The sequence below is a fragment of the Centrocercus urophasianus genome, unplaced genomic scaffold (genome assembly GCF_019232065.1).
Source record: "Centrocercus urophasianus isolate 14NV4802_14NV808 unplaced genomic scaffold, USGS_Curo_1.0 seq_14, whole genome shotgun sequence".
In the NCBI taxonomy this organism is placed as follows: domain Eukaryota; kingdom Metazoa; phylum Chordata; class Aves; order Galliformes; family Phasianidae; genus Centrocercus; species Centrocercus urophasianus.
In genome coordinates, this window is record NW_024884586.1 from 25459452 (window position 1) to 25486189 (window position 26738).

General features: G+C 36.0%; 1 protein-coding gene across 1 annotated transcript in view; it reads left to right on the forward strand.

Annotated features, from left to right (window-relative positions):
* Positions 1-19385, forward strand: part of AQR (aquarius intron-binding spliceosomal factor) — a 46046-nt gene extending 26661 nt beyond the window's left edge. Inside the window, exons 23-35 of the mRNA XM_042813985.1 lie at positions 790-900; positions 1912-2021; positions 4691-4826; positions 6086-6295; positions 6592-6729; positions 7662-7733; positions 11363-11550; positions 11970-12141; positions 13196-13366; positions 14070-14155; positions 15050-15224; positions 16246-16359; positions 18880-19385. Of these exons, the coding sequence (XP_042669919.1) occupies positions 790-900; positions 1912-2021; positions 4691-4826; positions 6086-6295; positions 6592-6729; positions 7662-7733; positions 11363-11550; positions 11970-12141; positions 13196-13366; positions 14070-14155; positions 15050-15224; positions 16246-16359; positions 18880-19119 (1923 nt within the window). The 3' untranslated portion in view covers positions 19120-19385. The remainder of the gene's footprint in view (positions 1-789; positions 901-1911; positions 2022-4690; positions 4827-6085; positions 6296-6591; positions 6730-7661; positions 7734-11362; positions 11551-11969; positions 12142-13195; positions 13367-14069; positions 14156-15049; positions 15225-16245; positions 16360-18879) is intronic.
* Positions 19386-26738: the final 7353 nt, after the last annotated feature.

Here is a 26738-nt window from a genome sequence, read left to right on the forward strand (position 1 = left end):
GGTTTTTAGAGAATTCTAAGTTTACAGCTAAAAAAATCATTTGTTAATTTCTTTTAAAAGGAGTCACAGGGTGGAGTCTGGTGGCCTAAAGGGGAAAAACAATGACAAAGCCATTTTTGTTTCTATGAGTGTTTTGGTTTTTCTTTTTTTGTTTAAAACATCTGTGGTATTTTGTGAAGAGTAGAAGCAGGCTACAGTTAAACAGTATAAACCTGTGCTTTGTTTTTTGTTTCTGTCACTTGTTTCTGTCAAATATGATTGAGAAACACAATCCTACTTGTTTTGAAGTCTAACAATTAATAAGATGCTCTGTCTGAATAAAACAAGCATGATTTTTTTTGCAGTTTATAAATTTTATGTGTAGATGTGTGACATCTGCTATTTTTTCTTCTACTGAAAAAAAAATATTTTGAAGTAGTTTATAATACCTAAAATGTCTTATGTATAAAATTTCTTAAAGTTGATAGTCTAATTGAGCCTATGAAAACATTAATTATTGGTATTGTATCATTAGTTACAAATTTTTCTGAGTAAGTGAAAAGAGTGAAGTCTGTTTTCTATTCTTTCCCTTACCTTATTATTTTTTAGTTATGTTTTCCTGTTGTTTCCTGTATACGTAGCCTGTCTTGAGGCTGAATTGTTTTTTGTTTTTTTTTTTCTCTTAGGAGGTCTTGTGAGCTTGCTCTGTTCTTCCTGGCAGGCTAAATTTCTGTCCTGTGGAATACTGTGTTAAATTGAGTGGCTTTTTTTGTATTTCACTACTTTATTTTTTTTTTGTTTTGTTTTTAGGTAGTAGGTCCACCTGGCACAGGGAAAACTGACGTTGCAGTCCAGATAATATCCAATCTCTATCATAATTTCCCAGAACAACGAACTCTTATAGTTACCCACTCTAATCAGGTAAGGTGATAGTAATGCATGAAATTTTCCCGTGATTAAAATCAAGAAGAGCAGCGTATGTTGAGATCAGTAGGTTTGAAGCCTCAGTTGTCTCTTAGAAGTGTAAACTTATGATGACTTGTGAGCAGTTTTGCGAATTCTAAAATGGTAGATGAAATTTTTGAATTTCAGGTAACTCTAAGATATTTAGCAAGATTTTCAGGGTATTTAACTGTTTAAGATATTTGAAATCAGGAAGTGTTTTTCAAGGGGAAAAAAGTTTATGCAGAGTTTTACAGTCACAAACATATGCATGCTAGACTTGACTTCAGATAACGAGTTGTATTTTAGTACCATACTTTAACGTGTTTGCATGATTTCCAGTTGAAATAAACATGAGCAGGCTCCACTTGTACTTCATTCTTAGTTTCATACTTTGATAACCCTGTACTTAAAACTTTGTACGGTTAATACTAAGCTTTAGAGAGCTGAAGAGTTTAAGGCATCAGTCATAGCTCACCTTGAAGTTTAGCAAAATTTATTTATCCGTATGGAATAGTCATGGTTCCTGCCAATCAGTACCAGATTGCATTCTAATTCTAATTTACAGTAAAAATTAAATGACAAAATTAGTTCAAAGTAATCTAAAAAAAAAAACCAAAACACAAACAAACAAAAAAAAAAAACAACCCAACCCTATGTTTGCAAAATGCAATTCTTTAAGAAAATATTGTGAACTGATAGCTTTATCAACTAGTGGGTTTTTTTTTTTTTTTTTTTTTTAACTAAGTGATTTAATCAGAATAAGAAATGAAAATCTGTGAAGCACATGAAGAGGAGTTTCAGTAGACTGATGTCTCTTGCCAGTGTCAAGATTAACACAATCAAACTTAAGCATACACTTCATGTTTTCTTTGGCTTTCATTGTACCATAATATACATTATTTCTTAGCTGGTTTATCAGTCATTCTTTGGTTTTCTCTACAACAGCTTCTAAAAACTACCTTTTCTCCTGTTCTTGTCAATCTTTAGGCCTTGAACCAGCTGTTTGAAAAAATCATGGCTCTAGACATTGATGAGCGCCACCTCCTGCGCCTGGGTCATGGAGAAGAGGAATTGGAGACAGAGAAAGACTTCAGCAGGTAAGAAAGAAGGTGCTAAAGATAGTTTATGTAAGTATTATAGCTAAGATGTGTGTTGTAAATGTGCAAGGAGCTGCTTGGCAAGTTTTTCATAGTGTTGAATCCCAATAATGCAGTTTTACTTTCAGAATAGAATTAAGTAATTTTGATTCTTATTCAGTAACAAAAGTATTCCCTTGAGAATCCAAAGGCAGATCTGGCAGTTACTTATTCACAAATTCAGCTGCTTCAATAAGAGTAGATTATGATGTTCTAGGCATGTATGTATTTTATAAAGTTAATCTGTTTTATTGGAAAAGTTTAATAAAGTTTTTGCAGTTAGAAATTTTTGTGCAAATATATCACCTCTGAATACTGTATGCACATAAAGTAGAAATAAAACTTTGTGCTTCCAGTTTTTCAAAATATTAAATAGTACTAAAATTACTTATTTTATTGGTAGTATATTTTGAAGAATGCATCTGTAAGGCAAGCTATCAAGTGTGCATCAGTACAAAGAATTAAGAACCTATTCTTGTAAATGCTTCTATACTTTACGTTACATGCCAGTCCAATTGACGTCAGTGGGATTACAAGCATTCATAAATGCAAGCAGGAGATATAAGGGTCATGGAATGGAAATAACTGGATTGTCTAGTACTTGATTTTATAGCAATACCTAGACTTCCAAAAGATGCAGTAAAAATTTTATTTAGTCATGAGAAGTTAATCATGTACACGTTATTGAGATTCATTTAGCAAAAGAAATTCTCGGGATTTTTTTCAGATTTGATTGGTTGAACATAATCTTTTTTTTTTTTTTTCCAGAAATTTGGTATCCAAAATCTTAGTGAAATGATATCATGGTAGATATGTATTTTAGTAAAATCTATGGTTTCCACTTTCCTGGAAGTGTAATGCTCACAATTAAATGAAATTTTCTATTATTATCTATTCTCATTTGCTTTCAGAGTAATTGTAGACCTACAGGTCAGTACTGCAAATTTCTGTGGGTTCTGGCAGTTTGAGAAGGAGAGTTGTAGTGAGGAATGTACTACAGGGAGAAGTTTATTTCCTATATACCTTTTGTTGTTTGTTTGTTTTCTTCTAATGTTGCTTCAGAGTGGTTTTTTTTCTGTGTCAGGCTGCTCTAGAGAGCTGGTACTGCTTGAAGAATTTTGACTACTTGCAAACTTCTTGTTCACTTTTTGCTCCCTCTGCAGACACAGAAATATTGGGAGTGTTAACAACATAAGATGGAGAGGAACTGTTTAAGCTGGTACTTAAGAATAAAGATGATCTCAGCTAAAGAAAATTCCTATATTAATGAATGAATGAAGCAGGGAGTTCTTATTAAATCATGAAAAACAATAGCACATCTGGAAGCATGGAAAAAAAACCTGATTATAGTAACTTGTAATAATGATGAATTAGTTTTGCTGAAGGGAAAAAAAAGATCTAATAGTACAAGGCTTTTGACTGTCACAGTTCCTGAGAAAGTTAGTTTTTTAGTTGTGAACAATACCACATTCAGTTGTCTTTCTAAATTGAAATCACCAATTTTAACTTTTTAAACTGTTGTAAATAAGACAGTAGAAGCCACTGAGATCCCAGGGATTTCCTTTTATTTTTCTTATTACAACAGAATCACAGAATGGCCAGGGTTGGAAGGGACTTCAAGGATCATGAATCTCCAACCCCCAAGCCACATGCAGGGCCACCAACCTCCCCATTTAGTACTAGACCAGGCTGCCCAGGGCCCAATCCAACCTGGCCTTGAACACCTTCAGGGATGGGGCATCCACAGCCTCTCTGGACTGCCTGTTCCAGCACCTCACCACTCTCTCTGTAAAGAATTTCCCCCGGCATCCAACCTAAATCTCCCCGCCCTCAACTTAAAACCATTTCCCCTTGTCCTGCAGTTATCAACCCTTTCAAATGGAGGACTCCCCTCCTATTTGTAGGCTCCCTTCAGGTATTGAAAGGCTGCAATGAGGTCACCCCGCAGCCTTCTTTTCTCCAGGCTGAAAATGCCCAGCTCCCTCAGCCTGTTTTCATAGGGGAGGTGCTCTAGTCCCCCGATCATCTTCATGGCCCTCCTCTGGACCCTCTCCAACAACTCCCTGTCTTTTTTTGTACTGCGGGCTCCACACTTGGATGCAGTATTCCAGATGGGGCCTCACAAGGGCAGAGTAGAGGGGGACAATTACCTCCATGTCCCTGCTGGCCACCCCTCTTCTGATAGAGCCCATCAGCAGTTTTTTAACACCCAAACAACGTACAAGGTTTTTCCTGAGCAGCATTGAGTAGAACAGTGTCCTCCTATGTATGGATGCAGACCTGTCTGTTATGGTAGGCTGAGCATTATTGCAAGGCACTTTGTATATTGCCAAAAGAAGTTAGACTTACACGAAAGCTTGGGTTATCAGTTTGGTTTCACTTGTGATTATCCATATATTCACACACGCACGTGCACGTTTTACAACATACAGCATACCACACCACCAGCATCCTCTGCTGATGTTGTGGTCTATTATAATAAAATAGGAAGCATTGCTTTTGGAGCAGCCTTCATAGTTGTGGTTTTGGGAGAAGTGTTTGTGATCTCTCTTTTTGATTCTTACGTAAACCAGTTTGGAACTAAATAAGTCTGTATACAAAATAAGTAAAACCTTAATTCATTTTTGTAGGTATGGAAGAGTGAATTATGTTCTGGCTCGAAGACTTGAACTCCTGCGAGAAGTTGGGCGATTGCAAGAGAGTCTTGGTGTTCCAGGAGATGTTTCTTACACTTGTGAAACAGCTGGCCACTTTTTCTTATACCAAGTAAGGATTGAAATACTTTACAGAGACTGTATGACCTCAGTGTGTTATGAAACACACTATGAAAATTAGAGAATTTTTCAGAATCAGGTCTCAAAAAAACCCATTTTCTTTAGTGGTTCAAAATATAAGATGTCTAAAGCCCTCTTTATTATTTATTTAGATTGCTATTGTTTTGATTTAATATTGTCTTAATTCCTGACATTAATTAAAAGACTAACACGCTTTATTACTACTGGCAAGATTTCAAACCTGGAGTTTTCCCTTCAATTATGAAAATCTGTGGAGTGCTTTGTATTTTGGACAAATATTACAGCTGCTACTTATTGCTCCTAAAGAAAGCTTTTGTGTTTGAAATCAGATGCATAGTCTACAGAACAGTGATTTTTCTGTATATTGTCAACCCCTCATTTCTGTTTGATATAGACACAGAGTCATCTTAAGCAAGTAATGTGGCTTAGGCAGACTTGTAGAGTGATAGTGAGAGTTAGGAACAAATTTCCACACCATATATGTTTTGAGAGAAGTTACCTTGGGTTAGCAGTAGCATGGTTCCAAACATTAAAGGAGTTGGTGTGTACTACGATAGAAGCACTGATCAAGTTCATCTTCTGTTTTAATTTCCTCCTGAAGGAATCCATTTTAGTATTTAAACAAAAGTATTTTAAGTAGAGATAATTAGGAAAATATGAAGATGGAAGATAATGTGAGAGAAACAGCCTCATGGACACTAAAGTCAGTGAATAAAGAGGGAAAGGAGAAGAGATTCCAGGTGCCAAAGCAGAAGTTCCTCTGGAGCTCTGGAGAAGAGGACCATGGTGAAGCAGTTTTTATCTTAACAACCTATGGAGGACTACAGTAGAGCAGATCTCCACGCTGCACCCTGTGGAGAAGCACATTCTGCAGCAAGTGGATGTGTCTTCAGGGAATCTGGAGCCCATAGAGAGTCTATGATGGAGCAGGCTCCTGGCAAGAAGTCTTTTTGTGAAGGACTGTACTCTGTGGGAAGGACATATACTGGAACATTTCTTTATGAGGAGTGTGGAAGAGGTAGAATATCTGGGAATGAAAGAGTAAAGCGTCAAACATCCTACTTTGTGTTAAGATTAAGTGCTAGTTTAGACATGTGTTTTGTGGTTAAAAGTTATTTAAGAGAATTGATTTAATAAAAATAACCATTTTAACTAGGTATACAAGATGACACATATCCAGTGACTTCATTATATAAAAACACATCTGTATGATACTTTTGTTTGCCATAGGTAATGTCTCGTTGGGAAGAATATATCAGCAAAGTGAAAGTTAAAGGTGGAAAATTACCAGATGTTACAGATGTGTCCAGTTTCTTTCCCTTTCATAAGTATTTTGCAAATGCTCCTCAACCAATTTTCAGAGGCAGATCCTATGAAGAAGATATGGAGATTGCTGAAGGGTGTTTTAGACATCTAAAGAAAATCTTCACTCAGCTTGAGGTAAGACCTGTATCTGTTAAAGGTTAATAATTCTGGTAAATCCTAAAGAAACTTCACGAAGTTCTAAAATTCTTATTTGTCCTAAATCCTAGAAGTAGTATATACCTCTAGGCAACTTCTTTAGCTTGAAAGGCATCCTGGTGAGCATTTCTCCCTTCAAGTAATTTAGACATACTTTGCAGTAGGGACAAGAGTCTAATCTGTTTTATTTTGAGCTTAGGAAGCACCCATTTTATGTGCATTTTGTAAGTTTGTATATAAATTTTCTCTCAATTCAATTATTTTTTCTATCACAGGAATTCAGAGCATTTGAACTTCTCCGCAGTGGCCTGGATAGATCCAAATACCTGTTGGTGAAAGAGGCAAAAATCATTGCTATGACTTGTACCCATGCCGCTCTGAAACGACATGACCTGGTTGAATTAGGCTTCAAAGTAATTATATTTGTAATAGTAACACTAATCATGTTTTTTAGATTTTTGTTGTTGTTTATGATGTTGTCACTTCCTCTCCTTCCCCCTCCTAGGCCACCTTATTCAGACCTTTCATCTGTCCTAGATCTAAGTGACTGGATTATTTTGAGTTGCGTGTTTTTACCAGTATGTTTCTAATAGTAATTTTTTGAAGAAAACTCTTTCTAACAGAATCAGAAGTTAAAGATGGTAACATTTTAAGTTGCACATATTGAAATGCTTGAAAGTGCATGCATATTTAAAAAAAAAAAAAAAAAAAAAAAAAAAGTTTTGTCATATTAGGTGAACTGCCATTATATGACTGGGTAATAAAAGAAAGGATGAACTGGGAAAGACACTTGTTACAGCATTGCTTACTTTACAAAGGAGCAATTTGAGAAGAGCTGTGTTACAGCGCTGTTTTTGCTCTGCACTGAGATTCATTTACTGCAGATTTCTGACAAAAATTGACAGATGCCCTCATCTCTTTCAGTGTTTTTCTCCTATAATGCACTGGATCACAGAAGTGCAACTTTTCACTGCAAGTTGGTTTCACACCAAGTTGGTTTGCCTCACTGCAGAAAGCTTTTCCCTTGAGGATGAATTATGGCGTATGGAAAGAGTATAATGTAGTTCAGATGCAGGTTGTTTCTAGATCTGAGGACTGATTGGTATGGATAGGTTTGCTGTTGATGTAATAAGATTTCACCCCCTGAAACTGATTTTAGTCTATTGGTGTTTTGCTTATAGAGTAAAATCCTGCTGTGTAACTGTCCTACTTAAGAAAAATAAACAAACTAACAGAACTTTTAATTCCCCAATTAAGCAACTGATGCTCCCTTTTGGTAGATTGAATAACAGTGTTAACTTGTATTATTTGACTGATGGACTTCTGTATACTTTTTCTTTCTCAGTATGACAACATCTTAATGGAAGAGTCTGCACAAATTCTGGAAATAGAAACCTTTATACCTCTCCTGTTACAGGTTAGACTTATAAAACATGCTGCAAAAAAATGAAAATTGAAAGTCCATGTTCTTGAATAATATAGCATAATAAAAGGAAAGTATCTTGTGTGGAAGGTAACATAGAACTGGTATTTCCTGTTTTGCCGACACTAAGAACTTTCACGTTTTTCTTCATTAGTTGTGTATCTTGTGTTTTGACCTGAGTGTTTGTGACTGCCAGGGTTTCACTTTCAAAATGTGAAGAAATGTGAGTGAACTAGTACCTTGGTTTGTCATTCTTTTATTCTTTGCTATTTCATAGCTGTTGTTAAATCTTTAATAATTTTATCAGTTTTTTAAATTGGCAATTATTGTGAAATAACTGTTTTAACTGCTTCCCAAGAGCATAAGGCCTATATAATTGCTCTCTATCATCTCATCTGCCAGTTTTGTTTGGCCAGTTGTAGTTAAAATTGAGAGATTAAGTGGATGTCTGTTACCTACAACTTTCAGGAAAACTAGAGCCTGGTAGAAATTAGGTATTTTAACTGATGTTACAACACTGCCGCAGGTGGGAGGGGAGGAATAGAAACTGGTTCTTTTTTGTCTACTTTTTACCAATAATTAAGCGACTTTTATCTGGCTGCATTGGTCAATGTCTAGCTTGGAATCATCTGTAGCTTGTATTTTTCAAACCTAGAATTGGTAGATAAAGTAATGTACATGTGATACAGTTGAATGAAAGTCTTATCCCCTATCTTTGTGATGGTAAGGGATTGTTGTGATAGAGCAGCTAATGCTGCTACAGTTGCAGTTGAGTGTCCAGAGATGTGTGGATGCTTGTTTCCTGGAGACTTTCAAGGCAAGGTTGGATCAGGTTCTGGGCAACCTGACCTAGCTATGGACGTCCCTGTTTGTTGCAACGGAGTTGGAAAGGGACCTTTGTACAACTCTGGGTATTCTTTGATTAATAAGTATCTTTTCCTAAAAGCATTTACTCTGATTGTACCAAACTCATTGTGTTTAGTTAGCCTATCTTTGAATTTGTTGTGCCTCAGGTGAAGATTGCTGGTCCAGTTCTGGGATTGCTTTTAGTGACCTCAGCTTGAGATGCATCACTTCCTTCTTTTAAGAGCTGTAGGCCTTCAGGAAAAAGAAAGCTGTGCTTCTTGCACATCTGTGGCTTAAATGACTTTCAAGTTTTAAATCAGCTTTCTAGTATTTTCTGTATCTCAAATTGTCATGAAATAAAATTTCACCATTGGAAGTAAAGTGTGGATTCTCTCCGGAACTGTTTAGCTGCTAAGCAGAAAATAATAAGTGGGAAATTAGTGAAACTAAGAGCCTATGTTGTTCATTTGATTCTTACTCTAGTGGATTCTGAAAAATACAGAGTCTGTGTTTGCTCATTTTCTAAAAGTGACTTTCCTTTCTGGAAGTTTTGTTTGAAGGTGGTGGTTTTCGTTGAAAAGGAACAATCTAAATTCTTCTAGAAAACTATATCCAAAGAATTTTAACAGAATCTCCATGGAGGATTTCTATATTTTAAATACAGCTCATAATTTTTCAGATAGCTCCTTAACAATAGAGTATCAAATACAGTTAGAAGGAGTTCATTCATTATAAGCCTAGTGCACAAGACAGTGTACATGTCCAAGAATGATGTTGCTGGTAAAGCCCATGCTTTCCCAGTTCAGTTGATATCTTTCTTCAGTTTGGGAGACATCAGTGTTGCATTTTATCACCTTTTTGTTGTGGTAAAGGCTACCACGTTTTGATAACTCAGAGCAAATAGGCAACTAATTAATTAACGCATAGATTTTAAATGGCCTGAACTCTGAGCAGGATCATAGATTTCTGTTATTTTGGGAGTGTCTGGAGAGAAAACAAATTCAATGGGGCTTCTTGCAAATACAAGGAGATTTCTTTTTTTGCTTAGTTAGGTGCTTCTAACTGCCTGAAGGGAATATAGGCATAAGTTATAGTTTAGGTGACTTCTAATGGAAGCTTTCTCAGTCCTGAATTGAATGCTGCTAAGGTGCTGTGTAACAAATGACTAAATCCTGCATGGCTCTTACGGTGGTTTTTGTAGATCATAGAATCATTAAGTTGCTTATGTTGGAAGGGACCTCAAGGATCATCAAGCTCTAACCCCCCTGCCACAGGCAGGGCAGCCAACCTCCATATCTAACACTAGACCAGGCTGGCCAAGGCCCCATCCAACTTGGCCTTGAACGCCTCCAGGGATGGGGCATCCACAGCCTCTCTGGGCAGCCCATTCCAGCACCTCACTTACCTTTGGTGAAGAACTTCCCCCTGATATCCAACCTAAATCTTTCCTCCTTCAGCTTTAGAACTTTTTCTTCTTGTCCTGCCATTATCTACTCTTGTAATGATTTGATTCTCCTCCTGTTTGTAGGCTTGCTTTAGGTACTGGGATGCTGCAATGAGATCACCTTGTAGCCTTCTCTTCTCTAGCTGAGAAGCTCCTTCAGGCTGTCTTTGTAAGAAAGGTGCTCCAGGCCTCTAATCATCTTTGTAGCCCTAATCTGAACCCTCTTCCCTGTGTCGGGGCCTCAAAACTGGTTACAGTACTACAGATGGGGCCTCACAAGGGCAGAGAGGGGATATCGCCTTCCTGACCCTGCTGGCCATCCCTTTTCTGATGCAGACTGGAATATAGTTGGCTTTCTGGGTTGCAGTCACATGCTGCTGGCTCATGTTAAGTTTTTTATCTACCAGGACCACTAATTGCATCTCAGCAAGTGCAACCAAAGTGTGCTTGCTTTGTTGAACCCTGTTAGGTTCACATGGGCCCAGCTTTCAAGTTTATCAAGGTCTCTCTAGATGACATCCCTTCCTTCTGCTGTATCTGCTGCACCACTCAGATTGATGTCTCGTGTTCTTTGTCACTGATAAACATGTTAAAGAGTACTAGTCCCAGAACAGGCCCCTGTGGGGGACAGTATTCATGACTGACGTCCACCTGGACATAAAACCATTGACCACACCCCTCTGGCTGTGTCCTTACAACCAATTCCTTATCCGCTTAATAGTCCACCCTTCAAATCCGTATTTCTTCAGTCTTCATCCAGAGATGAAGATGTGGTGGGGGACCATGTCAATGGCCTTGCAGAAGTCCAAGTAGGTGTCATCAGTTGCATTCATTTTGTCCATCAATGCCATCACTCCATCATAGAAGGACACAAAATTATTTGGAGAGCTCTTTGCTGTCTGAGCTTGAAACTGCTGATAAGAGCAAATTATTCTTGTTACTTGAACTTCTCCAAACCAGTAACTTCTTTTTATCAAAAAAAAAAAAAAAAAAAAAAAAAAAAAAAAAAATTTCTATTAGCAATTGAAAATAATTTTCATCCTTTTACTTTCTTACTAGGGTATCTTCTGTCATGATGAGGTGGACAGAGTTCAGTTTTCCTTCCTTGCACCCTCGTTAGAGAGGGCTTCAGAGCTCTTCAAGTGTCAAGAGAAGGAACTTCAGGCTCTCTCAAGTAGTTCTCCTGTGGGAAAGTATTAGATATGAACTGTAGAGCTGGCAGGTAGAAATCTTCAGGATTCTAATTCTTGGGTGAACCACTTGACTGTTCATGTGTTTTAATTGAATGCCTTGATTATACTGTAGTACTTACAGTTGTTTTAATTGATTTTAGAACCCTCAGGATGGATTCAGTCGTTTGAAGCGGTGGATTATGATTGGTGACCATCACCAGTTGCCACCAGTCATTAAGAACATGGCTTTTCAAAAATACTCCAACATGGAGCAGTCCCTCTTCACACGGTTTGTTCGTGTTGGAGTGCCAACTGTTGATTTGGATGCACAAGGAAGAGCAAGAGCAAGGTGAGTGAAATAAAACTGCATGTCTGTCTAGTGCCAGGTTAAGAATTGGAAAAGCAAACTTACAGTATTGGAAACTTTGGGTTGTTAAGACAGGAGTCTGTGCAAAGTGAAGATTTAGCTGTTTTGTGCCATTGGTTTCAGCTTAGACTAGGAGGCAAGTTAGCACAAACAAAGTTTGTGGTAGCTGCATCATTTGAAGAACGCTGCCGAAATCCTTTCTGAAAGCTTTACAATTAAAATGTTTGTGTCTTTGTTCTCAATTTGAAAAATGGAGTATACTGTGGTTCTTTCAGCAGTTTTTTGAGTTTTCTGCGAACTGGACAAAAATCAAAAACTAAAATAGTAATAGCAATAATAATAAAATGTTGAGTGTTGAGTTCAAAAAACCCATGTTAACTGCTTGTGTGTTTTTCGGGCAGTTTATGTAACCTCTACAACTGGCGTTATAAAAATCTGGGTAATCTACCTCATGTGCAGCTTATGCCAGAGTTCAGAACAGCCAATGCTGGGTTTTTATACGACTTCCAACTTATAAATGTAGAAGACTTCAATGGTGTGGGAGAGTCTGAACCCAATCCTTATTTCTATCAGGTAAGAGAAATACTGAATATATACTTTATTTAATCTAGATATGTTTTTTTTAATCTGCAATGAATCAAAATTCTGTAAGCTGATAGTTATGTTCTCAGATTTTTGGTTGTGTATATACATGATTTTTTTTCTCCTTGTAATCAATTTGAATGTTGAAAAGGATGATAATTTGTTATGCCCTTTTGCTCCAAGTGAATGATTCTTCTTGCTATCTCCGTTTGCTCAAAGTCACTGGGGGAGAGAGATTTGGTATGTAATTAATTATGAAACATTTTGGCCTATGGCAAAGACGTTTAGTTCTGCTGTATTGTCACGACAGTGAAATAAATGGTAGAATTCTACTGTATAAAATATCGAAGTTTGCTCTGTGGTGCATACTTGAGTTTGAGGAGTCAGTGTTTTGATTTAATCTGTATATAAAGATCTGTATATTTTAAAAATCTGTATATTTTATAAAACTGCATTCATAAAATAATGAAACCTTCCAACATCCAGAAGAATGATCTGGGACTATTATTTTAATTGTAGAGAGAAAAAGGAAAAAAAAAAAGAGTTGAAAGAAGTTTAATTATTTTAGTTCAATTCTTGCAAATACTGGAGAGTGATTAATTGCAACTTTTTTTTTTTTTTTTGAGCCTTATTAAATTAGCGCTAAGCAATGCTCTTTTTTCATTTCTCTGTTTTTAAATCCTTCAATTTTAAATACTAATATCTCTACACTGTCAACTTTTAATACTTAACAAATTATGGTTCCACAGTTTTACATAAGAGATGAGGTTTTGTGTGTATTGGCACTTGTTGAGTTCTGTAATGCTGTAATAAGATGACATTCCTTTGGGCAGACAGCTCTAGGTATAGAAATACATTCAGGTGTGAATATTTCAGACACTGAACATTTTAAATTTTTCAAACAAGTAAATATTAATATATTTTATGGCTAATGAATATTTAGATTTTAACAAGTAAAATAGTACTTCTTGTAGATACTAGAAAGCATCAATGAATGCCTATCAAGCTTGCAAATAAATAACTTTCTTTTTCTCTGTCCTTTCAGAATCTTGGTGAAGCAGAATATGTTGTGGCACTTTTCATGTATATGTGCCTGCTTGGTTATCCTGCAGACAGGATAAGTATCCTGACAACGTACAACGGGCAGAAACATCTGATCCGAGATGTCATTAACCAGCGCTGTGGAAATAATCCATTGATTGGACGGCCAAACAAGGTGACTTAAAAAATATATTGGGCATTGAAGTGGTTCTGTTTTTTCATGATTATCATATTATGGAAGTGATTAAATACATTCCCCACTTTTTATGCAAGTATTCATTGATTAATGTATACGTATAGCATGTATTTGTCAACATACATTCTATTTCACAGAGTCATATCATCTTCTTTGCGTGTTTGAAACTAGTCGTACAAAGAAACTGTGAAATCAGTCAAGTTTGGTATGTCACGGACTATATGAGACAGAAAAATTCTTTTCTTTGTCATATATTTTGTCCTCCTTTTAAAAAATAAATATATTCACGTAGAGTGGATATGGTTTGGATTTGGTAAAATGCATAATGAAGAATATTATAAAACATACAGAAATGTATTTACATAAGTCTGGTGTCTACAGGTTAAAATATGATGTTACAGAATTTGATCGTTTTCTAAAAACTTTTGGTATTATCTTGCCAGAGTTATGTCTGAATTAAATAAAAATAAGAAGTGGTACGTAGAGTCCCAGCTTCTCCCAGGAAGAGTAGATTGATGTTTTTTAGTTAAAGGTGAATTAAAACAGAATCAAATGTTTTTGTCTGTCTTCCCATTTGCTACAGTTTGAATCAGAAGTTCGTGCTAAAATTTTGATGTCAGGCTGTAGTTAAAATGGCAAAGATTTAACCTGTGGTGGTTTTTGTTTTGTTTTTGTTCTCTAGGTAACAACTGTGGACAGATTTCAAGGTCAACAAAATGATTATATTCTCCTTTCATTAGTGCGTACCAAAGCTGTAGGCCACCTTAGGTATGTAGAAAAGAACTCTTGCATAGTTGCTAAAGTATACGTTTTCCACATCAGAAAGATGTTTGATATGTTGCAGAAAGTTTCAACTCCTTCAGTACATAGCGGAACTGAAGTTTAATGCTGTGCATTGGAGGAAGTTTAGACCTGGTTTATTTTTACAACACTCTGCTTCTCTCTTCGCAACCACTTTATCCTTTACTCTATATTACTATACTATATTCTACATACTATACTAGTACTCTATAAGAAGTTTATGTTATTGCACGTAGTCTTGAATAGTAGGTAGTTGAATAGGTAGTCTTGGATAGTTACTCCTGAATTTGAATTTTAATTTAGTAGACTAAGAGGAATGTAATTAATGCTTGTTGAATAAATGCAGGCTTAAACTTTCTATAAATGAACTTTTCTATAAGTGAGCTTTATTTGTTTTGTATCAGAAGTGTTTGGACACTTTGTAAGTTGTGTTATTTGTAGTCTAAAATGTTTGCACTTCAGCTTTGGAGTAAGGTGGAGTAAGACTTGTCTATTTAGGAGTAGTAAGATGATATCAGAACCTATGTTTTCTTATTCAGGGATACAGAAAGGCTATTGTGATTTGTTCCCAATGTAAAATATAACTGTTTTTCTAGTCTTCAGAGATAAAGGGTAATTTTAATATAATTAACAATATGGTAAGCCTTTTTATATGAAGGTTCTAGGATTTTAGTAGTTATTTTAGCAGTATGTAGAAGAAAAATTTAAGACAAGAGTGTTTAAGATTACTTCATGTTTTCTTAAAAGAAGCATGCTGAAGTCTTAATTCATGTTTTATTGAAACAATGGAATCAGTGAAAAAGTATATGATTAATTTGGCTGTTTTGTTTTTAATTTTTTTTTTTTTTTTTTTTTTTTAAGAGATGTCCGACGATTAGTTGTTGCCATGTCAAGAGCCAGGCTTGGGCTTTATATCTTTGCTAGAGTATCGCTCTTTCAGAACTGTTTTGAGCTGACTCCAGCTTTCAGCCAACTCACAGCTAGACCACTTCACCTCCATATAATTCCCACAGAATGTTTTCCAGCAGCAAGACAGGTAGGAACAACTGCTATGAATGTCAGTGGTGTGCTTTTTGCCTGTCTTTTTTGAGTGGGCTACAAGACATGGAACTGCAGTGTCTTTGCTTTTAAACCACTGCTTCTTCGATAATTATATCCCTAGAGTTGACTTAGATCGTTTTACACTAGCTGCTTTTAACTGATTTTTCAACAAAACTAATTTACCACTGTAACTGGTCAGTTTTGTCTACTTATTTGTAAGTTCTGCCTGTGGAAGTGATGCTGTATTTTTATTTCAGGATAAATAAGTAAGGTTTTGCAGTGTGTTATGTATTTTTTCTTATTATAGAACAAAATGTCATTTCTCAAAAAGAAAGTACAAAGCTAGTTTCTTTTTATTAAAGGTTAAATAGCATTCAGCTGAGCAATTCAGTATAACAGAAGTATTGCTGAACTAGATGCCTAAGTAAAAAATTTAATACAGCACTAGATCTTTAGCACTTAATCACAAGACTCGCAGTGAATAGGATGCTAAACAAATAAGAAATGGATGGAGAATACCTGCTTTGCTACCTGGAGTTTGGAGACGGGTACTTGCATGAATCCAAAACTCCATTAGAAATCTTTACCTGGTCTAAAGTGCTGTTAACAAGTTTGGAAGAAAGCCCTTTGTTTGAAACTGCTGCATTCTACAGCAAAGAACTGTGAGTGTAGGCAAGGAGAAGCTGAGCTTTGGTAGTCATTGACACTAATCTGAGCTGAAACTAGTTAAGTTTTAGTTAAATCATCCTTGAATCCAAAATATACTTTACAGATTAAGTGTTGGAACCCAGCCTGTCCTTTTGAAATTGAATTTCTTCATTGGACTTCAGGATCATGATAAATAACGGTTGCCAAAGAGTGCAACCTGTATTTCTTGCCTTTTGAAAGAATTTTGCTAGTTCTTTCTTAGAAAGCATCTTTTGAAATTTCTTCAGTTGTTTTCTAATACAATAAAATAATTTTTTGAATAATGGTTGTGTTTGCTTGCTGAATTTCTACATTTTGTACTTCTTTAGAATGGGGAACCACCGACTCACCAAATACATGTTATCAAGAATATGCCTCAAATGGCTAACTTTGTTTACAACATGTATATGCACATGATACAGAGTACACGCCACTACCAACAGGTAAGGACCTTCTAACTATTCAAAGGTATGCATACAAAATAAGCCTTATTTTGGTAACAGGAAGTGCTGTTGTGGTTTGAGACTGTTACTGTTACATTTAAAATTCAAGAAGGCTTTAAAGCTGACAGGGAGAATATTGAAATCTCTAAAATCTTGCAGTAGCAAGTAACTCAGGATGCAATTTAAGACCCCTCTAAATAGATGTTAAAAAATGCTAGACGTGATTCTGTCTGGGTGCAAAAGTTCTTTGTTAATGCCAGGGAACTAGCTTGCCCAGTGTTTAATTGAAGTAAACTTGTGCGTTATATTTCAGTAAGTGCTGCCTGGTGGAATAGTATTTTGTAATAGATACTTTCTTGACATGGCTGCAGCCTACAGAGTTTTAGAGTTTCCTTGCCTTCAAACCATTTTAATCGAGTTAGCTCACTGCATTATTCAGTCTGGTTAGCAGCTGTAGTACTTGTGTGTGCAAGTCTGGAAGAATATTTTTTTTCAGCACTGGTTCAGCACGTCGCTTAATAGTACAGTGTAAGAGGTAGTGGTAGATGACTTTCTCACTTTTTATACTTAATTGTATCACTGCTTAATCCCTGGAGCAGAATTCAAAACCCATTAGGGATCTTGAGTCCTTACTATGTATGTAAGCAGAGCTTTAAAACAGTTTAAGTAGTATTTGAGATCTGCTTTTAGTCAGTGTATTTGGATCTGCAGATGGCTAGAGATAGTTGACAGTTAGCATAACCAGAGAGATCTTTAATGCTATTCCTGAACTGGAACACCTTCCATTTAATGTCTGGGTATATCATGTTACTTATAATGTACTCTTACTTAGTATTTATTCCCTTGTTGGTTTTTGCTCTTCTGAAGAATTTCTCAAGGCGGAAAATACTGATGTAAAAGTAATGCCATCTGATTGTGCAGAGAGCATCAGCATGATTCCATTTGTCTGAGAGATCTAGTTTCTGTTCTCTAATGCAAGGTTTATTTGACTCCTTAACTGAATGTGCACCTGAACCTTCGGCTTATAAACAGATATTCTTTTTAGCATCCTAGTCTTATGTTGCTAGCTAAAATTAGTTTTAAAAAGAAAAAAAAACTGGTTCCCTGCTGTGGCAATGAATCATACTACTGCAGCAGAAGCCAAAAAATGAAGTTTTCCTTATCCTTTCTGATATTTTTACATCATTGTATTTTTTTTTTCCATTGGTCTTAACAGTAGTCCCAAAGCACGGCATGAATCTAGCTGCATTACAGAAAATCTGAGTTTGTCTCATACTTTGAGGTTATATATATATATATATATATACACTTACATATGAGGTATATATATATATGTAAGAGGTAGTGGTAAATGACTTCCTCACTTTTTATACTTTTCTATACTTTATATATATATATATATGTTGTTTCAAAATCAGAGCTCTTTTAATTATTCTTTTTTTCCATGAGTAAATGGATTATGGAGATTAGTGTGATAACTTCAAAGTGTGTGAAAAAAATGCTTTTCTTTGCTGGTAGTCACAATTTTTGCATAGATTGGCCCAATGCTTGTCAGAAACTTGTAATATTAATGTCATCTAATTGAAGATAAGACTTTACTGTAATTAAACACTTAATTTGTCAAGTGAAACCAAATTGCCTTTAAGCAAAATGTGACTAAACAACCATCCTTGCAGATTTATCAAGCTTCTATTTCATTAAAATATTTTAAGGAAATATCTGTCATGTAATTAGATAATGTCTGGCAGAAGTATAAGCATTTCTATACAGTCTGAGGTTGAATAGCTTCATCATAATCTTCTGCTTACTGTATACTTGGTTGTTTGTTTTTTTTTTTTTTCCCAGGTCTAAAGTAGTTACTTTAAAGTAGTACTGCTATTTGTAATGCTTTCTGCTAGCAAACCAGGTTCTTGGTTGTGCACTTTGCACTAAAATACTTTTACAGAAGTATTATGTGAAAAATATCTAAGCATTACCTAATCTGTTACTGGAGTTTACATTTTTCTACACTTAGAGCTGTGGGTGAAACTTGTATAAATACAGATAATGTACATGTAAGACTTTATAAGATATTTCAAGGGGAAATTACTGGAATAAGTTATTAAAGACACTCATAAAAAAGATAAGTCCAGCTTATCTAGGAGTTTGTAATGGTAATAGGTGAGGTTATGGTAGAAATGAGCTTGTTGCTTCAGCAGCCCTGTAGTCCCATTACTTGAGTGGCTGAAGTGTTTGATATCCTTGAATTGAAAGTACTGTGTTTTAACACTTGCTTTTCAGGCAAAAAGAATAAGACTCGTGTGTGAGCCAAGATGGTTCATTTTATGTGTATAGGAGAAAAATGCCAACAAATGATTAAGTCTTCTAAATTTTAAGTTCTTAAACTTACCTGAGGCAAAGCCCTAAATCTAAAGTGAACAAACAGCTTGAGCTAAAATAGAAATAAATGCCAGAATGATATATTTGTTGTAAAAACTGAAAACTCTTTTTTTTTTTTTTTTTTTTTTTTTAATCATCCAGCGTTTATTACCCCCACCTGCCATGATTGAAGAGCCTGAAACTACTCAAACTCAAGAGTCTGAAGCAGAAGTTGAAGTGCAGGGTATTCAGGAAGATGCAGAAGAAAATAAGGTAGAAGAAGAAATGGTAAAGGAAGAATTGAAGGTGTCAGAAGTGGATGAACATCGAACAATGCCAGAACACCCTGGAAGAGACAGTGATAGTGAAGACAGTGAACCTGAGGATGAGAATGAAAAGTGATCCAAGTGATGTTTGTACTCTTACTAATTCTGGAAAACAAATGGGAAAGTGCAGTTAGAAATATTATTGCTATTTTTACATTGACTTTTCTTAAATGATTCCACGTGTGATGTAACCTCGTTTCCTTGTTTTCACTGAATGCTTTCTGGGCAAAAAAGATAATTGGCAGTCATTTCACTGAGTTCTTGTCAGTATCAGTAATGTAATTTGCTTATTCAACTCAAATGATATACATAAGTTTTTTAGTAAAGATACTTTTACACAAATTTGGAATTTTTTTCTTATGCCTTTAATTCAGTTAATGAGTTAGCTTTTAAGCTTCACTGGTTACCTATATTATAAGGTGTAAGGTATACCTACCTTAGGTATTTACCTATTGCCTTCACTGAGTACCTATATTTAGTATTGATCAGACACTGTAGTTTCTTTAATATTTTGCAGTGGAGAATTTTTTACATGGAACAGTGTTTATATACACTGAGATGATATTGTGGGTTTTGGCTCGAGTTTAGTAAGCTACTTATTTGCAAGTTTGAGAAATGGGAATTACCATGGCACTTTGAAATTTTGAAAGAGTTTTATTGAATTGGGAGTTTAACAAGTTCTCAGAATAAGGTACAGGTACTTGTAGCAACTGTTCCATTGTTGACTGCCACTGCTGTTGCTACTTGATTGTCCCTTACACAAGAAGTAAGGATGCAACTTCTAAACAGCATTATTTTTTTAAGTTAGAATCTTGAAATAAGATCTATTTCATTTTTAAGAGAACAACAGGATAAAGCCCCATCAGGAAAGCAAATAAAAGGAATTCCGTGAAGGCAGGATTCACAAAACATGTAATATCAATATTAGAGATATAATGGGTGAGTATGTTTTCTGGAGTGATTTCTAAACATACATCTTTCATAAACTGATTAGTGAAAGCTTTTTCCCTAGCTTATTAAGAATATCTGTCAACTGCAAATTATCCAGTGGTTCAGGAAGGTTTATGAATTCCCAAATTTAATTTTCAAACAAAACAGGAACATCTTTCCTGACAAAGGGAAAATACTTAGTTTTCAAATGTTGCAGTTCTGAAGATTCCAGAAGAATTTCTTCACTAAATTGATCAGAAATGCATTAGCTTACAAGCTTTTATTACCATGTTTGAAGATCTTTATCACAGAATTGCAGGGTTTGAAAGGGATCTCAAGATTGAATCCAACTCCCCTGCTAAAGCAGATACCCTACAATAGGTTGCACAGACCTAGAGGGATCTTGAATATTTTTTTTTTTAACTTCTTATTCACACAAAAAAGAAAAACTACTCTTTTGACTGAAACTGTGTTATTTCATTACTTGTTCTGAGTGGAAGATGATGTAAATTCTTTGCCATTGGAGAACAAACAGCAATGTGTTTAATATTAGGATGGTAAGCTTTATGTGGTAACATTCATGTGTTCAAGCAGGGCAGAATAATACTGGGCCTTCAAGCAACATGCAACAAGCTCAGCTGATGTCTATCATCTCTCTTTTCCAAACCATTTTTACAAATATTTGAGCCAGGCAATCATTTATTATACTTCAGAATTCTGGGGAAAAAAATTAGTAAAGGATTCTGGAGGGTTTTTTTTTTTAAATCTAAAATGGATGGTTTAATTGACAGGGATTCCATCAATACTACAGGGAAAAAGCAACCAAATCTAGAAGAGACTGTAAAGATGTAGATTTGTATATGGCTTGCAGTGTAATCTTTCTGCTGGTGTATGAGCACACCTAGCCTGTTTAATACTGTGTTCCATGTGCAAGCCTATGTATCTGTTCCCTTCTGACTCATGGGATCCTCTTAGAACAGCCAAGTTAGAGTCATCAAATGTGTTGCCCTAACATGGTGAGCGGTGTTGTAAAGGAGCTCGTTGCTGACTAGCATGAAAGCAGAAGCAACTGAATCAAAAGCAATTGCAAAAACATTACAGCCTTAATACATACTTTTCTGAAGGACCAAGCATTGCCTATACTAGAGATGGAAAGTTTTGCTGAGTTGACTTAAGCTGAGCAGGTCATTGCTGCTACTTTCCATGTACTTAACTTTACACTTTTCAGTGATGGAAAGCGTTTTCGAATGTGGGAAGTCGTGTTTACCATGTAGCAGTGGTTAGAAAGTTCTTTGTACTTGTGGAATACAAGATTGGTAAAGTGATGTGGCTTTTTTTTATTTGTAGATGTTCTGCATTTAATTTTTGGTAAAGGATGAATTGTCTTTCACACCGAAATATGTTTAGTTTTGGTGTTTTATTGACTCTTCTTTACAAGAAAGAATTGGTGGGAGAAGTGAAACAGCCTAAAAAACCTACAGGTTTGTCAAGGGGGGAAAGACAATGCAAGCCAAAGGTCTTAACGAGCAGTTTACACTATGATGACATCCATAAACTTCATTTAAAAAAAAAAATATTTTTTTTTCTCCTAGCCTGCTCAGAATTTGCATTAATTCCCCAGTATGTGTTGGATAAGGTTCTAACTTTTTCCAAAAGGTAAAAAAGCATCCTGCCACTTCACCTCCTTCTGAAAAAGGGTCTTTGCTGTTTCATCAGACATAAAAGGATATCAGTCGTCAAGGAAGGTATCCTGATGAGGACTAGAAGTTAAGATTGCTGACAGAATGACTTTGCTGACGGAAGAGTCATTTTATTCTTTGAAATCAGACTTTTTTTTTTTTTTTTAAAAAAAAAAAAAGGCAGTCAATGTTGTTCACTTTACTGGATGAACAAGACATACAATTCCATTGAAACAAGAATTAGATAACACTCGGAAAGTCATAGAGCAAGCTGACATAAGTAAATGTCCTAGCCAACAAATGAATCACAACCCACAGCAGTCAAGAATCTTTGAATGCCATTAAGACATATGGCAGTGTAGTTTCCTTTGCCAAACATGATAGTCTGCCTTGCAGAATCAATCAATAGAAAAGGAGGAGTTCAGGGGAGTTTTAGAGGCTGTTTACGTGTTTCCTGTTACATGGCTTTTCTGTGTAGTTTTCTTAGAGTCTCAGGATTGATTGGTTAAGTACCTGACGAAAGAAAATCTCTGTGCTGTAGTACTAACACATTTTAAAATAAAGCTATTAAAATTGTGAATTTAAAAATAACTTCCTTAAATGATTTCAACTCAGCATCCTCTGTTAAATCCATTTATTTGCCTAATTTTATGTAGATTCTGAAAAGGTACAATTCTCAGCTCTCAGAAATTAAATTCTTCCTTACTCATAGACGTATCTACGCAATCATTACCTAAAATGGATGCAAGAGGAAGAATCAATACCTGTAATGCTACTTGCTCTCTGTAAGTAGTTGTTTCAGAAAACTAAATGCCAGTATTGGAATGAGAAAATGATCTTTTCCTCCCTCCCATAGTAGATAACAAGGGCAGATTATTTCTCCAGGCCTTGCTCTGGAAGGGCTTTAATCAGCTTAATCTAGCCCATATCAGAGGTCACGTAATATAGTGCTATTGAGAAAAACAGTTGCATTTAATTTAGCTTCCATCATGATTTTCATTCACCTTGAAAAAAGAAAAATGACAAGGATCTTTGAATCAAGTAATAACATCAATGTAATGCAGAGAAGCCCATTGCTTTACTGTTAATGTCTGGAGAAAAAAAAAAAAAAAAAAAAAAAAAAAAAAAAATCAAAAAAAAAATTACTTTATATATGAGTAAGAAACTTTCCAGAGTTCAGGCATTATCTCTTCGCTTGAAAAACAGTATCAGAACAAACAGAGTATGCTTCTGTATGCATGTATAATTAACTTTTAGGAAAATGCAGATGTAAGCAAAACGTTGAGCTGACTGTTGTCAATTATATAGTTCATCTGTAATGTCACTGAAAAAGTATATACATAGCTATATCTATCTATCTATATAAGCTATATATGTAGCTACAGTGTATGTTTGCCTAATGAAACATTAGAATTTTGCCATTCCAGTGAATACCATAAAAGAATAAGCTAGTGATCCAAATAAGGGTCAGGAATATATCAGTCTTGGCACTGTTTGTAAGAGATAAAAAGAAGCCGCCTTTATTGCATTTATCAACTGTGAATTCCTAAATTGCCACAGTCCTGTGTAAGAGAAGCCCTGCTACACATCCAGGGACGCTTCAGCATCCTGCTGCGCTAGTCTGACATCTCTTGCATGTCAAGAGCACTTATTTTTAGATGGGACAGTCATTAGGGACATAATGTATTGTAACTACTGTAGAGGAAGTAGTCTAGGGACAGCAGAAGCGGATTGGGAGAAGCTCAGTACAAAGACACTAAGATTCTGTTTCTGACCTTAATCCACAGCAGTACAGACTTGCCCTATTTTTGGGAGTGATTTTTGGCAGCAGCAATCATGTTCTATTGGGAAATACCATGTTTTCTAAAATGAGAAATTCTGTGTTATGCATGCTGAGTCAGAGGGGAGAAAGCGCCTTACCAGTAATCCTCTTTAGCTTGAGGGCTCATGTGAGAGCACTGAAACAAGACTTAGGAAAAAGAAAAGCCCAAGAGTAGAGGAGTTGTCTTACTGTTTGTCATGGCTTGTGCTGGGATAGGGTTAGTTTTCTCTCTAGATGTTCATATGAAGCTGTGTTAAGTATCTGTGATGAAAAGAATGGTGATAACACACCGGTGATTTTAGTTGTTGGAAAGCAGTGCTTACACAGTCAAGGACTTTTCTACTTCTGTTTTCATAGACTCTGTTTTTCAACTCTCTTGATCTCTAACATACTATGAATAAATGTTGTTCCTACATACATAGATACTTCAGTGATGGGGCTGTTGTCCTGGATTGCTCCTTGCTCCTGTGGTGTTCACCTCCCAGCTCTATCATTTTGATCTCTGCAATGAAATGAGACACAAAGGACTGCTGCTGGTTCTGACTCATTTTGTTTGGTTCTTGATCCTACGCACAGTCGCCTCCTGCAACACCGAGCTGTAATACATATCCTTATTAACTGGGCAGAAGAACTTAGCAAACGTGGGTTTAAATGCTCCAGATGAATTCAGTGGAATACACGTGAGATCTTGTGTATAGGTTTGTCCTGCAAATTCGAAATTCAAATTTAAAAAAAAAAAAAAAAACACCTCTATTTGGATTTGTTTTACTGTATTTAGTAATGATGTCTTACAGTGTTCCAAGATAAGTATAATGGAATGAAAAGCCAGTGTAAGTTATTGTTGATGATCCTGTACAGTGTTGGAGAAGGTTTAAGAGAGCAACCTGTCTGAATTCCACCAACAGAGGTAAGTACTAGAGGAGAGCATGTTGCATCCAAACTCATGAGGAACCGAGTCAAGAATTTTCGTATTACTTTTCCTAGGCCATAGCTAGAAGTGCTCAGGTTATTTGTATACAAATATAACTTTATCTGGGTATGGGATGTCTCAAATGCTGATTTCAGGGTCCAGTCTGTAGCTATTTCATCTGCTTCAAAAGAATTACAAGACTACAGTAATTCCATGAGAGTACTGGAGGGAATCAATGCTAAAAACACAGCAAGAATCCTGGGATCTCCATTAGTGCATTCATTTGTTATGGATACCCTTAGGCTTTCACCAAATAACTTCCCTTGTGGCACCTGTCTCCCCTTCAGGCTGCCTTTCTCCTATAAGAAGGTAGAGAACAAACTACTGCTCATAACTTCTTATGCTCATTCAAGAAAAAAGCTGGCTTTCTCAAGTCAGCCAGTTAAGTATTAAGCAGGAATCTTCTCTCTGCTCTTCATCATCTGGCATGAGTACATGATCACAGCCTACTGGTCACTGGACCTTTTTCTTTCTACTCAGTAACTTTTAGCTGTTTAGAGCTGAAGGGAAAGACACATCCCGATACTGTATGCCTGAAAAGATGTAATATGAAAGTCACTGTCCATGTAAGTAGAAATATGTATTAAGATGATCTGCCTAAACTGCCAAACTGCTGGTAACCTATTGTTGCTGCCCAATTCTGAATTTAGGCCACAAACATCAACGTCTCCCATAAAACCTGACAGGGTTAGGTGGGAACAAAGTCTCAAAAGCCTTTTTTTTTTTTTCTTTCACCCCATGTCCAGCTCTACGCTGCATAGATAAGAACAGACTAAGAAAATGCAGTGCATGATGCAGCACCCTTTTCAAATCAGCTATCTTGGAGACATAAACAACTAGAATGATTTTTTGGTAACTCTAAGAAAAGTCTTTAATATATTCATAGTGTTTCTATTAAATTTTGTGGGCTATTTAGATACTAAAATCTGCTCAGAATAGGAAAGTCATTCAATAGAACAACACAGACTGTATTTTCCTTTCTTTGTCTGGCTTGAAGCCAGATTTAGGACGGCTCGGATACATTAGCACCTGAGATGTCTGGAGGCAGTTTTAATTAGCTGTTTACCTAGTTGGTTCATGAAAGATGATAGGACATTGAGCACTAATTCTCAAGATTATTTCAGTGATTACGTGGTCACAGTGAAGATTTGCCTGTTAAGTTTTCTACTGGGAGAGAAATAAAGCTTTACGACAAAATTAAGCACTTGTGTATCAAAGATGAGATTGAAGATGGTAATACTAGTGTTTGGCTATGTCCTGGGCAATTTCTTTACTTGAATTTGCTCTTCAGTTTAAGTTCTCTGGCTGTTTAAAGCTTCAGCTGGCTTACCTGCGTGTTAAAATTGGGAACCACAGGGCACTGATACAGTTATATATTTAACCTTTTTCAGTTACATTTCCAATGGTCGTAGTGGTGCTGGCAGCAGGTGGTGCTGAAGAGAGCAGAGGTTAAGAGACTAAGCAGAGAAAGTGTACACGTTTTCATCTCTGTGAGCAGAGGATCTACACCAGGTGAGGAGGCAGCCAGGTTGGCCTTGGTGAAGCAGAATTGTCTGCTTTGAGGAGGCGGCTGATGTGCAGCCCCAAGGACCTGCCCTGCTCCTCTATGGGTTTTGCACAGCAAATTCACCCAAGTGGCAAGTGGTGTAAGAAGTGAGAGGGAAGGACATTGGTAGGAGTACCTGAATTTGTGGAAGGTGTTTTGTCATTTTTTGCATTGTTCTCCACTGTATTCCATGTAAGATGTCAGTTACCAGAGGCTGGTCAAGTTCAAGCGGGGAAAAGGGCTTTTGTCAAACAATGTGCTCGTATTGATTTTCTGCTTTAGTGAATGCCTGGAAGAGAAAATCTGATCATTCAATGAACCATGGTTATGATTTAAAGGTAAGGCTGTTATCTGTATTTTTCTGGTTTTGCTGTTAATTAATACTATGCTTTTCAGTACAATATCATGAAGCAACATAAATTCAGCAACTAAACACATGCCATCCTGTCCTGTGTCTTGCTGTTGTCACAGTAAGCATGAAATATTAGTATGAAATTAGCCGATGAGCAGCTCTGTCTACCTACAGTTATCTTATTCAAGAGCACATTATTTCTGGTCCTATTTTATCCTTTCTGATTATATTTTAATGTTTTTGAAACAAAACATTGCTAAGTAAATTGAACTGTTTTGGTTATTTCTCATGACACTGCTTACTCTTTCACAGTTTGAAAGCACTGCTTGTTGCTGTACTCCTCATTTATTTTATAAGCATCTGAATTAGAGCAAGCTTTCCAACTCAGTAATACTC